General features: G+C 38.3%; 1 protein-coding gene across 3 annotated transcripts; it reads right to left on the bottom strand.

Moving 5' to 3' along the window:
• Positions 1-3,622: 3,622 nt before the first annotated feature.
• tekt3 (tektin 3) lies at positions 3,623-9,101 on the bottom strand. Of its 3 annotated transcripts, none has more exons than XM_016681404.1 (9): positions 9,022-9,101; positions 8,296-8,353; positions 6,950-7,535; positions 6,240-6,323; positions 6,079-6,149; positions 5,822-5,965; positions 5,075-5,297; positions 4,266-4,420; positions 3,623-3,858 (listed from the first exon to the last, which is right to left on the bottom strand). In XM_016681404.1, the coding sequence occupies exons 3-9, from the start codon at positions 7,517-7,519 to the stop codon at positions 3,642-3,644; spliced, it is 1,464 nt and encodes a 487-aa protein (XP_016536890.1). In that variant the 5' UTR covers positions 7,520-7,535; positions 8,296-8,353; positions 9,022-9,101; the 3' UTR covers positions 3,623-3,641. The 3 variants fall into 3 exon arrangements, with proteins under 3 accessions (XP_016536890.1, XP_016536894.1, XP_007571418.1); XM_016681408.1 differs by having other exon boundaries at positions 6,950-7,532; XM_007571356.2 differs by lacking the exon at positions 9,022-9,101 and having other exon boundaries at positions 8,296-8,491.
• Positions 9,102-14,219: the final 5,118 nt, after the last annotated feature.

Raw genomic sequence — 14,219 nt, 5'->3', positions numbered from 1 at the left:
AGCCCTGCGATGGAGAGGCTTAGCGGCCTCCTGAGAAAACTGAGGTCTGGAACAGATTCAAAAGCCACAGGATGACTTGGTTCCCATGAATGTTTATTTTTCAGTTTAAAATGGCCCAGTGACTGAGAGACGGATAAACTAACGATGCAGTTGCTCAAACTCCATAGAGAGATTTAATGAGATTTGCAGAAATTCATTAAAAAAGAAAAAAAGCCTTTTCTAATTACTAATTTCTAATTTCAAACCGCAGCATTTCATTTGCTGCTGTGTTTGGAATCAGTCTAAGAAGACTGCTGCTGTTGGGTGTGTGTGTGTGTGTGTGTGTGTATATATATATATATATATATATATATATATATATATATATATATATATATATATATATATGTAAAAATCAAATATGTTTTTTCACAAGTTCCACCTGTCCTGCCAGGAGAACATGAAGCCCTCTGTGACAGACACACGGGCCTAAGCTCAGATCATGTTTTCATCATGCTGTGGAATGCTGGCATGTATGAAACATAAAATAACATGGTGCGCAGGGAATCTATAACAAGAAGCAGAGTTAAAAATAAACTGCCAATATGTTTGGACTGTGGGGAGAATTTCAGAGTACATTCCTAATATGTAGGGGTGGCGGAGGAGGTCAAATTGGAGGCCTTTTTTTGCGCATCATCCAAAGGGTGAACCATCAATCTATAGCAAATAATTGTTGTTAATTTCACTTTTCGTGTGCACCGTCACTTTCATTTTTCACAATAAAAGTAGGAACCAGAATGGGAAAAATATGAGGCGAAAAACAACACATAACGATTTGACATGTTTAGTTGCGGTGCAGTGAGAGGGGGGGGCTCTTTTTGATGTGAACCTGAAAAAACAAGGAGAGGCATTTCTTTTACTATAACGGGCCTCAGGAATTTCAGAAGCATGGCCTCTTGCTATTTACTAGCTCTCAGTACTGTAGTCAAACACTGTAGTGTTAGAGCAGAGCAGAGCAACCCCTGCAGCTCACTGAGATTTTAGTACCACTGCAAAACATTGCAGTTAAATCAAACTGCAAGTTACACAGATTTCCAGGCGGTTAATCTTTACTATCTCCACTCCCTAAGAAAATAATTTGAACTGGTGAACTTGTGTAGGAGATATTTTATGTTTCATTGGAAATGTGTAGCTGCTAATGGTGTTTCAGTATGAAATATCTAAAAGAAATATCTTGCTTAAGATTTTTGGCTTTATGCCACATTTATGATTTATTTCAAAATGTCTTCCAGTTGTAATTTTAATTCTAATGAACTGATGTAAGAGGAACACTTAAAGTAGAATGTATTACTGTGTAATAGCAAAAAGTGGATCGAGCTACAACCTTGACTTGATTTTTAGTCAAGGTTGTAGCTTCAAAGTTTTTTGTAAGTATTTTATGTGATTTAACAAAGTTATTCAGAACAGTGAAGTGAAACAAAACATGCATAATTTTCAAAGATTTATTTTTTCTTATTTTTATTTATTTTTTTTTTCAAATAAAACAATTATTCTCTGCCCTATGAATCAATGTATTGCACAACCACCCGTCATTGCAGTTCCAACAGCAAGTCTTTGGACTTGGACTTAAAAATGTGCCACTTTATATTCTTTTAACACAAAAAAAATAATTGAAAAGACATTTAAGTTTGCGATCTGGAAAAGTTTAAAAGGGTATGAATGTATTTTTACCTGAGAGACTTGTACATGGAGTGCTTTAGTACTTTCAAGGATTTTTTTTTCCTTTGGCTTCATTCTTTTTTTTTTTTTTTTTTTAAATAAATGGTATGGTGGAATCTATAGCTGTTACATGATAAATCCCTATTTTTGACAGAGGGTCCAACTTTTTTAACAAGACTTGTAGGTATGCACGTGTGTTCTCTTTTACTTTTAATTGGGTGAAACAAGATACAAGGGATTCTTTGTTAAAACCTAAAGTTGAAATGGTTTTGGTGATTGAAGCAATGTTTACATTCTGCAGTAAAGCCAAAGGTCATACTGGAAGTTTTGAAGGGTTGGGTCATAGACTGATAGCGTTGTTTATTGTGTATGTCAGTCCATAGTTTGCTGTGAAAAGGTGAACGGGAAAATGAAAAGTATCAACCAGGTTTAAATGTGGATCAATTTACTGGGGCAGAAAGGCAGAAACTGAGTGAATGATAAAGGCCATGAGAGAAATATGAGACGTTCTGTAGTTTGGGTGTAGGTTTTTATTATTGGTTCGCTGTGCTTGCCGTTTGAGTGAGGTGATGAGTAATCGACCACACACATTATTAAAGAGGTACTGCTAAGATTTTACACATATCTCTGCTCTGCATGATCTGACTGTGTAATCAGCCTTAGCTTAGAATTGTTTGATCATAAATCTTGCTACATTGCATTCAGAGGCTGTAACTTTTGGTCATTATTTCTTTGCAAAATAAACTCAGACAGATTGGAGACTGACACCTGGTACCTTATTGATGCATGACACTGCTTATTTAGAGAATTGTGCAGTGTTTGTTTTTATACTACATGGCTTTTTGCAAGAAGGCCAGAAAATTAAGATTTTGGTTTACGTTTTACCCGAACATCTTCTTCCACTTGTTTGCTGTGCCCATATATGGCATCTGAAAAACTGTTCCAGTCTGAAATACTTTAGCATGTAATGTTGTTTTGTATCATGACTCTGATTTGAATTCCTCTATAACTTTATGCCTCACCTGCTGCACTCTTTGGCATTCGTGATGCTTTTTATTGGCTGATATTGCATGAGAAATTAAAATACACACAAGGATGGGGTATCACAGTAAACAAGTCTAAATGCATGCCACACATCTCAGATTTATTTATTTATTTATTTATTCATTTATTTATTTATTTTAAGAAAAAACTTTCCAACTCTAAAATACTTTACTTTGGTCTGTCACACAAAATTTCAGCTCAGTGCAATTAAATTAACAGTTGCAATATTGTCAGCGTATGCAGTGGTGTCCAAACTCACAGTGTCCTGCATGTTTTAGTTTCTCTATGTCACCATGCCAATGTTCTGCAGAGACCTGCTAACGATCCATCATGTGATTCCGGTGTGTTGAACCATGGCGAGAGCCAAAGAATTTAAGATCCCAGCCCTTGAGGACAGACTTTGGACACCCCTGTTGCTACAAGACAATTTTTTTCCCCAATTATTTTATTGTATTTTTATTTTTTTTTACCTTGACTGAGGACTTTCTTCACAATGAATTGAGTTAAATCTTGTGTTCACAACTTTTGGTATGTGATATTATTAATACTTTGACTAATTTCTTTTGAAAAGTAAAGTGTATTTCATTCAGTAGATTTATGTTCTTTGAAATCGGCGTATCAAACACTGTGAAATACGTATTTCACATCCATAATTCATCATATCTTAGACTTATTTCACAAACAGGCTCACTATAAGCTGCTCCCCAAGTCAGACTTTTCTTACAGGAGAATTCTATTGGTATTTTGACATTATTTTTATATGTTTGGTTTAAACAGTTTAAAAAAAATACACACAGATATACTTAAAGTAAGATATTTATATATACATATATAAATACTCTTTAATTAGTATGAATAACTCTTATTTAGATCCATCCTGGTCGTTTGAAATTCGGTTTTTATGTATACCCAACCAGGCGCGGCAGGCTGGGAAAGCTCTTTCGCATTCCCATGCACTTCTCCTGGTCTAGGAAGAGAGAGTGGGCCTTGATGGACAGGTCATGCTCCAGAGTCACTTTTGTCTTTACCAGAATCTGCAAAGCGTTTTCTGCCTCCATCAGTCTCTCTTGAAGTTTTTGGATTGTGTCTTCAATCTCTCTCACCTCGCCTACAAGCCTGAAGAGTCAAAGACAGACAGATAGCTTACCGATTACTTTTTTTTCTTTTAGTGAAAACATAGAACTTCACTTCAGGAGTATAGTAGGGATCTATATTTACAGTGTATATTTAGTTGACATGTACAGATCGCATATTTTTGTGACCAATTTCCAAGCTAAGGTCTTATAAAGTTCTGACATGTTGATGGAGAGTTTTCTCTACTACAATCAAGCAGATACTTTCTGTATAACTACAAAATGATTGATGTTTTTGATCCTTGATTTCTGTTAATTCTGATTATTTTCTGCTCACAGCCAATAAAACACAATATTTCAGTTTAGAATATTACATGTAGCCAGTAAAAATGTTTCTGTAACTAAAGTAGCTGCTCCAGAGTTTGACCAGAATTAGCCCCGACTCTTTACCAGTGGTGTGGGTTGTCTCTGCAGAGCTCTACGTTGGGCCTACGTGTCCTCTCCTCGAGCCGAGTCTGGGCCACCTTGAGTGGGTTCTCCTTGTCTCTTAGGGCTTTCTTCAGCGATTCAATCAGCATCTCGGTCTGAAAGATCTCCTGCAAAGTCTGCTTAAAAGCACAAATAATTACCAAAATAGAGTAATTACAAAAACAATCTCTAAAACGGACAGTCAAACATGAGATTGTCTTTTATGCAAGTTTTACTGTCGGATACAAAAATGAAGAAGATGGCTAATTTTCTAAATGTGTAGAATTTTAAGAAGTTAATGTAAAGAGTTCCTTTGAACTGGTTCAAAGGAACTATTCATTGTGGTGCTTATAAGTAAATTTACTATGAACAGTGTACCTAATATCACAGCTGCTGTTAGTGTTGAAATGCGTTGAATGAAATCCAAATATAACTTCTCGCTACTCAGAACAGAGGGACTCGGTGTCAAATATGCCACAAATAACCAGCTGTCTCTTAGCATTGTTACTGTATGTTCTGAGAGCTGTTCGAGAGTACAAATGTACATAGTCCATTAAAGGAGAAACATTCCCTGCACTTTTGCAGATAATAAAATAAAGATTTACTGTGGTATAATTTCCTGTTTATATTAGAAAATATAGTGAGAATAAAAATCAATAAAACAACAAAATGATGATGATAATAATAATAACTAAAAAAATAAATACAATTTTGGGGGGAAAAATAGTCTTGATAATCGGTTGAATCTTTTGTGACATATTTAAATAAAGCCATGTAGAAACTGTAAGGACCTTAGCTAGGTGTGCCTGCAGGTTGTTCTTGGCATCGGCCGTTTCAGAAATGCGGTTAGTAAAGGCGACATTGGCGTTGTTGAACTGGTTCCACATTTCATTGGACGTCGTGTTTAGCAAGATTTCTATCTCGTCCCTGAGCTTGTGAGAGTTCGCCCGTTCGCTTTGGGAATGCAGGATGTTGTCGTCCGTGAATTTGGACCACGTGTCTGGCAGAGAAACTCTGGCAAGGAGGAAAAGAGATGCATGCATTTATTTCTGGTTTCTATTATGTGTCTTTGAAGGTGAGATTCAAGCATAATGACAATTGCTATGTACAAATAATAACAAGCTGTCCTCAAATGTGATACATAATTTCTTGAAAGTGTTTGGAGCAGTAGTGAAGGAAAAAGGATCTGGCATTCAACCTTAAGACCTGTTTTAAGCGTGCAGAAAACATTGTGCTCTCTCTTCACTGATGGATTTACATCCTTCTTTATCTGCGGTTTAATGATTATGGCCGACAAAAAAGGCAACACAGTCAATATTTCTCTGTCTGTCTAGCGCAACATGGTCACATGTCCCAAAGTCCACCTATATGCATTTTAGTAGCCTTCTTAAGTCAGTTAACCCCACGCTAAAGCAGCATAAAAGGCTGTCTTGGAGAAAGTCAGACAAGAGAGCAGTGATCTTAAATGATTGTTTTACGGCTTATAGGTAATATTTGGCATAATAAGAGTAACCTTTTATCTTCAAGCCCATACTCACGAATGGTCTATTCTGTCGATTCCTCTGTAATAGCCGATTCCGTCTGATGTGTTCCTCAAATGGTGGCACCTGTCATCAATCCTCTGAGCAGATACCTTGTCGCTCATGTCTTTTTCCAACTCGTGTTGGGCCGCTCGATTTGACCTTTTGAAGGTAGAGATGAATCATAAAATCAGTTGCTATAATTGTTGTTGAATTTCTAAACAGATTCATGGTTTATTTTTATCTTTTTTTTTTTTTTTTTTATAAAAACTTACGCCAGCTGGGCGATGGCTCTGTCCAGATGGCGCCTCATCCTCTCCTGACATGACTTTATGACCTCTACTTCCTTTCAGTAGTACAGGCAGAGTGTAAATTGTAACATTTACATTTAATAAGGTTGGCTTTAGACCTGAGACAGTCACTGCTGCTGTTTTACCTTTATTAGATCTTTTTCTACGTCGTCGCGTACCAGGTCGATGGACATCCGCTTCTCTCTGTGGTATAAACATTCTTGAGAGACCTATTAACAGAAGCATTGTGACTAAAACAAGCTGGGGAGGTATTATTAACTTGTGTTTTTGATCAAACGTGAACACGTCCAACATCTGGCTTGTCTCGAGCAGGTGAATAACTGCTTGAAAATGCTGGATAAGCACATGAAGTGTCCTTTTGTGAAAGCATAATGCATGCACGAGTGTTGTCCTGTGTTTCAGGTGTGCTCTAGTTTCAGTTGCCTGGAGAAACCTCAAAGAAAACTTTCTGCCACATGATATTAGCTTTGCAAGATATACATGTCATTGGATCTTGAGTTGGATCAAGTTGACTCACTGCGGGTAATGACCAGCACTCTGCCATGGCAATAAGGTGGCCTAATTAAACACTTTATCCAAAGAAAGGCTCTGCAGCATTTTGCAAAAGGTAGAGTAACTACAACATTTTTGCTTCCTCAAAGAAAACTTGTAGTTCTTTGTAAAATACTAAGGATTACATCGACTGACAACACATTTGCCAATTTACTTATATTAAGCTTGAATCACAGAGTGAAACCTTCATAAAACTTTTGCAGCATGGCACTGAACATAAATGAATTATTAGTACATTTAAATTTGTTGTGAACCGGCATGAATTATTAAAACCCATTCTAACCTTAAGAGGCCCCTCGGTCTCTGCTAAGGCTCTCTCCAACCTTTTTTTCACATCGCTGAGTGCCGCTGTCTCCGTCACCATATTGTCAATCTCATGGCTGAGCTCAGACCTCCAGAAGACAATATCATTGACCCTTTCCGCAATGTTCTTGCTGGTGTTTTCTTGCGTTCTTCTGGTGAGCTGCTCCTTATCCTGCATCAGCCTGATGGTGTCTTTCCTCAGCCGTTCCGCGCTCTTCCGTGAAGACTCGGACTCCCGGTAATTGCTGTGGTTGGACTTGTACCAGTCGTCCGGGGTGTACCGGTTCGTCAGCAGGGTCCTGTTGGAGGGGTAGAAAGTGGTGTTGGCTCGGACCAGATCGAAATGATCCCGCTGTGTGGAGGAGGTCAGTGGGAGAGCACTGCTGCTCTTGTAATAGCTGTTTGTTCTCCACATGTTGGCACTGGGACTTCTCAACAAGGCCGGCTGAGTGTTACGATAGCTGGATGCCATGGTGGAGATGGCAGGGAGGAAGTGGCTGGTTTTTGGCCGAGCATAGGTTGTCGTCAGAGTTGATCCGAGCAGCTCCATAACTTCCTGCTCTCTACTTTGAAATTGCAGAAAAAACGTATGTGAAAGTGTGAAATGTTAATATTATGAAAGTTTAAACATGTCGTGAAATACGTGAATGAAGAAATTTATTAATAAAATTTAAAAGCTAAACGACAAAGAAGCACACAAGGCAAGTCAATGATAAGGCTGTGGAAACTTTTCAATCAGGATTGGGTTACAGAATACTATCCCAAGCTTCAAGCATCTTTAGTAATAGTTGAATATCATCTGCATAGCTATGATTCAATGTTACTAAATGTAGTAGTGATTCGTTTTAAAGGGAATAATTGTTTATTTTTATGCATTTGGAAGAGGCTTGTTTCAAAACAACAAAAAGCAACTTATAAATGAGGATTTTAAAAAAGATGCATTTAAAATCAAAGTCACAAGGATCCGAAGTCATTGTTATGTCATTGAATATCTATAACAGAGCTACTATTATTTAATAGTCTTTGTTGGGTGTATCCTTTATAAAATGTTACTAAAATATATCAAAAAGGAAGGAAACAGTTACTCATGAACTGCTTTCATTCTAAAAGCTTCTAAATAAGCAGAGATATGGGTATATAGTTTCTTTGGAGTTGTATCCAAATTAAGTTTTGCTTGTGGGTTCATCCACTTTATGTTTAAAAAAAAATACCAGAATAACAATGCTTCCTACTCACATTGACTGTTCAAATTAAAATGAATCTTCAGAGCTGTTAACAAAAAAAAAAAAAAAAATCTAGGTTACCAACAAAATCCAAAAGACTCACCGAGATGATTGCTTGTCCTCTGTTCAACAATGAGCGGCTAGCACCCTGCTGTGTATACCTGAGAATGAGTTCAAGAACACAATAAAGGTGAACTGACATGCATAATAGATGAAGACGTTTGCAAGTCATTGATTCAGCCAGCCAATAACGTTGCACAGTCATGGTGTGCAGGAGCTGAACAAGATTTCTGTTGACACAGAAGCAGTTGCCATGGGTTACTGCAACACTGAGCCAAAGGACTGACTAAAGTTTGTTTGTTTGTTTGTTTGTTTTACAGTTAAAAGTCTTGCTGTCTGAGTCTTAGTAACTTAGTATCCTCGCATTACTTTTTGTTTGTTAGCCTTGAAACATTTATTTTATGTTATGCTCAATTCTAGCTATTAATTTAAATTCAGACATACAACTAATTTAGCAACCAGTTTACATTGTTGAAATGGATTTACATACCCAGAATATTTAATACAACCTTAATCTTTTTTTTTTTTTTTTTTTTTTTGTTGACCCTACTGATGATTTTTATTGTGTTTCGGTTCTTCTGTCATAAATCTAAGTTTTATCCGTAAAGCACAGGGGTTTACTTATTCTTTGCTGAGCATCAGGTGTCTTAGAGTCATTCTGAGAATCCAATGCTTTGTGTGGATTACAGTCACCTGTTTAATCTTTTATGTCACCGGAAGAGTGCACACAAACCCCAGTAGCGCAGAATAGTAATCTGTGTTGTGTTACCTGTCACTGCCACTGGGGTTCATTTACACTAATTGGTCCTGAAGAGGTATATGGCCGGTCAGACAATAGTGTGGATTTCCACTGAAGAGTCAAGTAAAGATGAAGTCAGGATTTTTTCATCTGGCCCAAATGTTTATTACAGATTTGTGAGCAGAATAATGTATATTTGTACTGCTGATTAAAGGGAGCCACAGTGGCTACTCTCTTTGTCTGACTATCCCGGAGTTGTGCATCAAAATTTATATTTAGGTGGCAAAACATTTAGCCATCACTTTTTCACCTCTTAAAAGTGTTCCTGCATTCTTCCCCAGTTCTGAGAATATTCACATTAAAAGTTACATTTTTATGAACTGTGTGACAAATGACTACAGTGAAATCATTTCAATTACATAAAATCATTTTTTCATCTTAGACTATAAATATTACTTGCTGTGTAATTGACATGTATCTTGTTATTCAATGATTCAATTAACATCTAAGCAGGAAAAAAACCCCAAAAAAAACATTGAGTTTATTTTTTAGTGGCATGGTAAAATTAAGCGTGATTCAATTATGCAACCTTTTCGCATCCACCGATTTCAATTTGCACAATAAATTATGATGCTCAAAATTATTATAGTATTTTTGTTTTTAACCTGGAGTTTTCGATGGATATGTTTAGATTGTTCCGAATTGAAAGACATATATTTGGCTCCACTCCTGCATCTCAAAGCATCACTTAACATGGAAAGGTTGCAGAAGGCCACAGCACACATACCTCCTATCCTCTGAACTCAACCACTATAAATACGCTTTAGAGGAGCAGAAAAAAAGCAAACACTCGTATGAAATTCCTCCCCCAGATAGAGCTGCAAGTGACCGCCTGAAAAGTGATTCCTGTTCGATCTTCCACTGGCGAAGGAACGCTAGAGACGCCTATATATACTCCTGCCGTGCGATTCGAGACAGTATGTTGTGAATTACTACATAGGGGAAATGTCTGAGGGAGCAAGCGTGCTGTCCGCTCCACTTAGAGCTCGCTGACATGAGGGGATTGGACGTGTAGAAAACAAGCGTTTAAATGACCGTCTGGACTCAAAGATAAAGTTCACACAATGCTTCTCTTAATGTGGTTTTCTAGACTTGTGTAAAGCGTCTCAAACAGGAAAATGAAAATATCCCAATTGGACGTTTAAGCCGTGTGGTTTTTTGCAAGCATTGGTTTAGCATGTGTGGCGCTTTCTCTGTTTGGCTTCAATGAAATGTGTGAATCTTCATATTTGGACAGAAAAGGATGAGCAGTCATGATGGCTAACTCGACTTTGATGAAGTGCAAACTTAGAGATGTACAAGAGAAGTACAGGACTTTTTTTTTTTTTGGGAGGGGGACACATTTTTTTGATGGTCACATAAGATTGCACCCATTCTCAAAATACCTTTTCCACATTTAGCTGCATTAGAACCACAAAATTCAAAAGTCCTGGGACATTTTACAAATTACTACACCAGTAAAAAATTGAAGGGAAAGGATACCTAATTATCAAAATAATCTGGTAAGCAATCTGGAGTCAATGTTTTCCAAAATCATCCTTCACCACCGTTACCGATTAGGTTTTTAAATATATTTTTTACAAGCTACGCATATTGTGAAACCGGCCCCTTTTGTAGCTCATCTTTTTTGCAGAATAGCTTAAACTCAGTTAGATTGGATGGCGAACGCCACAGGTGTGTAATTGGATTTCGATCCTTTGAATGTGCTTTGATTTCATCGTAGCTCTGACCGTGTTTAGCATCATTGTCCTGGAGGTGACTGGAGGTGTGACTCAAATGAGAGTATCAAACTTTAGTCGCCATTTTTGTTATTTCAGCTTGTATTTAGGTAACAAATACACACAACTCAAGCCCATCACAAATCGGTCTCCCCCCCCCCAACTGACCTTCCATTTTTCTGCTAAGAATAGATGCGAGGAGGAGGTCAGAGGTGTTTTTTAAACATTTCCTCTCAGTGAAAAGAAAAGCCCATGTGTTTTCTCCGGGTGTTTTCACTTTCTTACCCACCCATTCACGCACCTCCCTTCACGCTTCCCGCTCGCTCATGTGTGCTGGCTACACTACGACTTCCTCTGTTTGAGCTATTATTAGCAGTACTCGCTCGCTTCTATGACAACACTGTTCCTGCTGCTGAAGCAAACTTGCGGGTTTTATTTTTGGTCTGATTGAGTAAATGACCCACTGGGGCATCGGGTTCCTCTCATGAATTGTAGATGGAGCTGTCGATGAGGAGGGCGGCCACACCTGGAGAGGAATACAGGAGAGGAAGTGAACCGTTTAATCTGATGACGGAGTGAGAGATCTCATGCTGAGATAGTCTCGCATCCACATGGTAAAATCCAAGGAATATCCTGGGCTCCTCCTGAGCTTTCTCTGAAACTCATTATCATGTTCCTCTCATTGTTATTTTTACCAAGAAAAATGGGGAACAAACCTGAAATTTGTCTCCTTTTGAAGAGAAATCTCAGCCAGAGCAATGCATTTGTGTACTTGTGTGCCCTTCAAGTGCGTCCTGTAGAATAGTTGAGCTGTACTAATTTACATGCATCATTATTTTTTTTACACCTTTTCCTTTTCAGTTGTCAGGCTTGAAGCTCAAGTGAAAATGCCAAGCAGAAGATAGTGGAGAAAGCAACGTTGTAATGTTCCCCGAGATAAGAGTAGTCATAGCAAAGTATCCAGATCAAATTTAAATGCTTGGAGTGAACAAGTACATTGTAATTTTTCAAGTAAAGAAGAAGAAGTCGTCATTGACAAAGATGGCCCGGTCTTTGATCACCATGAGAGATTTACAAACAATGATGTTATACTAAAGGTAAATGTAATTTTATTTATATAGCTCATGTCCAGCTATATAAAGAGAGGGAGGCCCAGTCACCGCATCATCATCCATAGATGTACATAGTACCTTCTTGTTTTAGTGGGCAACACTCAAACGCCCATGAGTGGTTGATATTTCTTTCCTCCTTTTTTATAAAGCTTTCAGGCTCTAAAATATAAATACAGAATTGTAAGCTGCATATGTAAAAATAAAAAAATAAAAAATGGTGTTCTGTTCCATAGCAGTAGAAACAAAAGGCTCGCAGGTCTTGAGTCAGTTCGTGTGCTGTTGTAAGACAACTATTATATTTCTATTTGTTCCTCAAAGCTACAGCAGTCGTGGCTCCTTAGACTGCAGTGGGCACTGAGGGCTCCATTACATTACCCACACAAAGCAGAAAGAAATGGATGGCATATTAGCCACTCAGCCGGAGGAAGCAGAGACTGGCAGACTGTCAGGCAGCGACTGACGCATGCCAGACCTCTCTGTATCCCAGGACTGTTGTTGATGCACACACTTCTAAAAGCAAGGAAGCGTTCGGATGTAGATCTCCAATGGTTTTTTCCCACCTTCTCTTGTTTTAAGCGGTGGCATTCGGCACGATGCATCTGTCTTTTTGTAGGTTATTAATTAATTAATTAATTAATTAATCGGCAAAGATGGGGGAAAAAATCCTCTTTGAACTTTTCAAATTTGCTGACTCACTTCTGATATTTCTTTATTTTGCAACGTTAAAACTGCGCATTCTTACTTTTGATCACAGTCTAATCTGAAGTGTATAGATAATACGGTGGTTCAGAGGGGAAGGCAACACACGTCTGACTAGACAAGCAATAGGACAGACTGGTGAACTTTAGCCTCCCCCCCCCACTCAGCGATCAAGGCTCACAGTCACAAACGTCCAGAGTAGGATGTAGGGCCTTGAATGCAGGGCTTTGTCCAGCCTATGGTCATCACATTCCATCAGAGCCACTCTGCGGCGTGCAGCAAAGCGGAGGAGAAGAGTATGACAGGACTGGATATGAGAGAGAGAGAGAGAGGGAGGGAGGCCCAGAGAGAAAAGAGAGGGATGAATTTCTGTCAGAGAGATCCTTGGGATTGTGTTTAAATTGTAACGTTTCTGTTCTGTCAGTATCAATAACTCTCTTCCCAAATCGTCCAAGGAAATTTGGGTTTGGTTTTTCTTGCAGCCCTCCACGTCACAGCAAGCTTGTCTTTGTTCAAATTGTTCATCTTTGGCAGTCTTTTTTTTTTAATGCACTTTTGCGTATGAGAAGAAAAAGGCTCTTCAGGTTTTTGATGCTTCTCTACTCGAGTCGCAGTGTGCTCGGAGTGAGCTCTAACTGGACTGGCGGTTGTTAATTCAGCTATTTTTGGCCAAACGTTTATAAAGGGGAGAGAGGTCTGATGTTTCCATGCTGAGTCAGGAGTTGAATTATTCACCCTGGACTTGTGTTGTACTCTCACACTCGGGCCTTCTCCTCCCCAAATTAGGGAAAAATGGAGCTTGTTCTTGCAATCAAGACATGACAAATGGGGAACATGAACGAACGATGGGAACCTCAGATGGTTTCACAGTGACTCAAGATCACGCAGAAGAACATCTTGTGCTTTAATAAGGAACAAAAGAGTCAGCGTTCCTCGTGTTTGTGTCATTTCAGAGCGAGGGTGTGAGATGTCCAGCATGTGGCCGGTATATGTGCAAACTCTATCCAACATCAGTGTTTAGTTTTTTTTTGTTTTTTTTTCTCCACTCATCAAACTACAGAACATATCTGCCATTCTTTTCCCCCGGTCATAATTTACCTTCACTTGTGAAGTCTTCCTGTAATGCAGCTCCCTTTGAGATCTTTTTATAGCCGGTTATAGTCTGCGTCGTCTCCACAAAGAGGTGCTTGTCAGTGTCAGTGGGAGACTGCGCAGCTGGAAACGCGAGTTTTAAGAGTGTTTTAAGAGTAATTGTGTGCTGGGTTCAGATCTCATATCTTCCAGTTGATTAACGCCTTTAAAACAGGATGTTATCAGTCAAAGAGGAGGCTTGCTGGAAATAAAACTCCTGACACCTCGGGGGTTTTTTTGTTGTTTTTTTTTTTTTATGGAAATAGATTAGGAGAAGCTTTTTGTCTGTGAATTTGTTCTAAAACCTTTCACCATGTATAATATCTGTGAAAAGCAGTTTTAAAAAAAAAAATAATAATAATAATAATAATAATACATTCTCACCAAATATGTGGCCTGTTTGACTCCATCACACTCCATTTTGGTGGCTGGTGACTTGTATTAATTTGTACTTTTGAGTGATGTTGAATTTTAGATATATCCATATGTTTTTTGTCATTGTGGTTTT

This window comes from Poecilia formosa, unplaced genomic scaffold, assembly GCF_000485575.1.
Source record: "Poecilia formosa unplaced genomic scaffold, Poecilia_formosa-5.1.2 Scaffold7, whole genome shotgun sequence".
In the NCBI taxonomy this organism is placed as follows: domain Eukaryota; kingdom Metazoa; phylum Chordata; class Actinopteri; order Cyprinodontiformes; family Poeciliidae; genus Poecilia; species Poecilia formosa.
The sequence above is the reverse complement of the archived record's forward strand: the minus strand, read 5'-3'. Positions and strand labels throughout refer to the sequence as shown.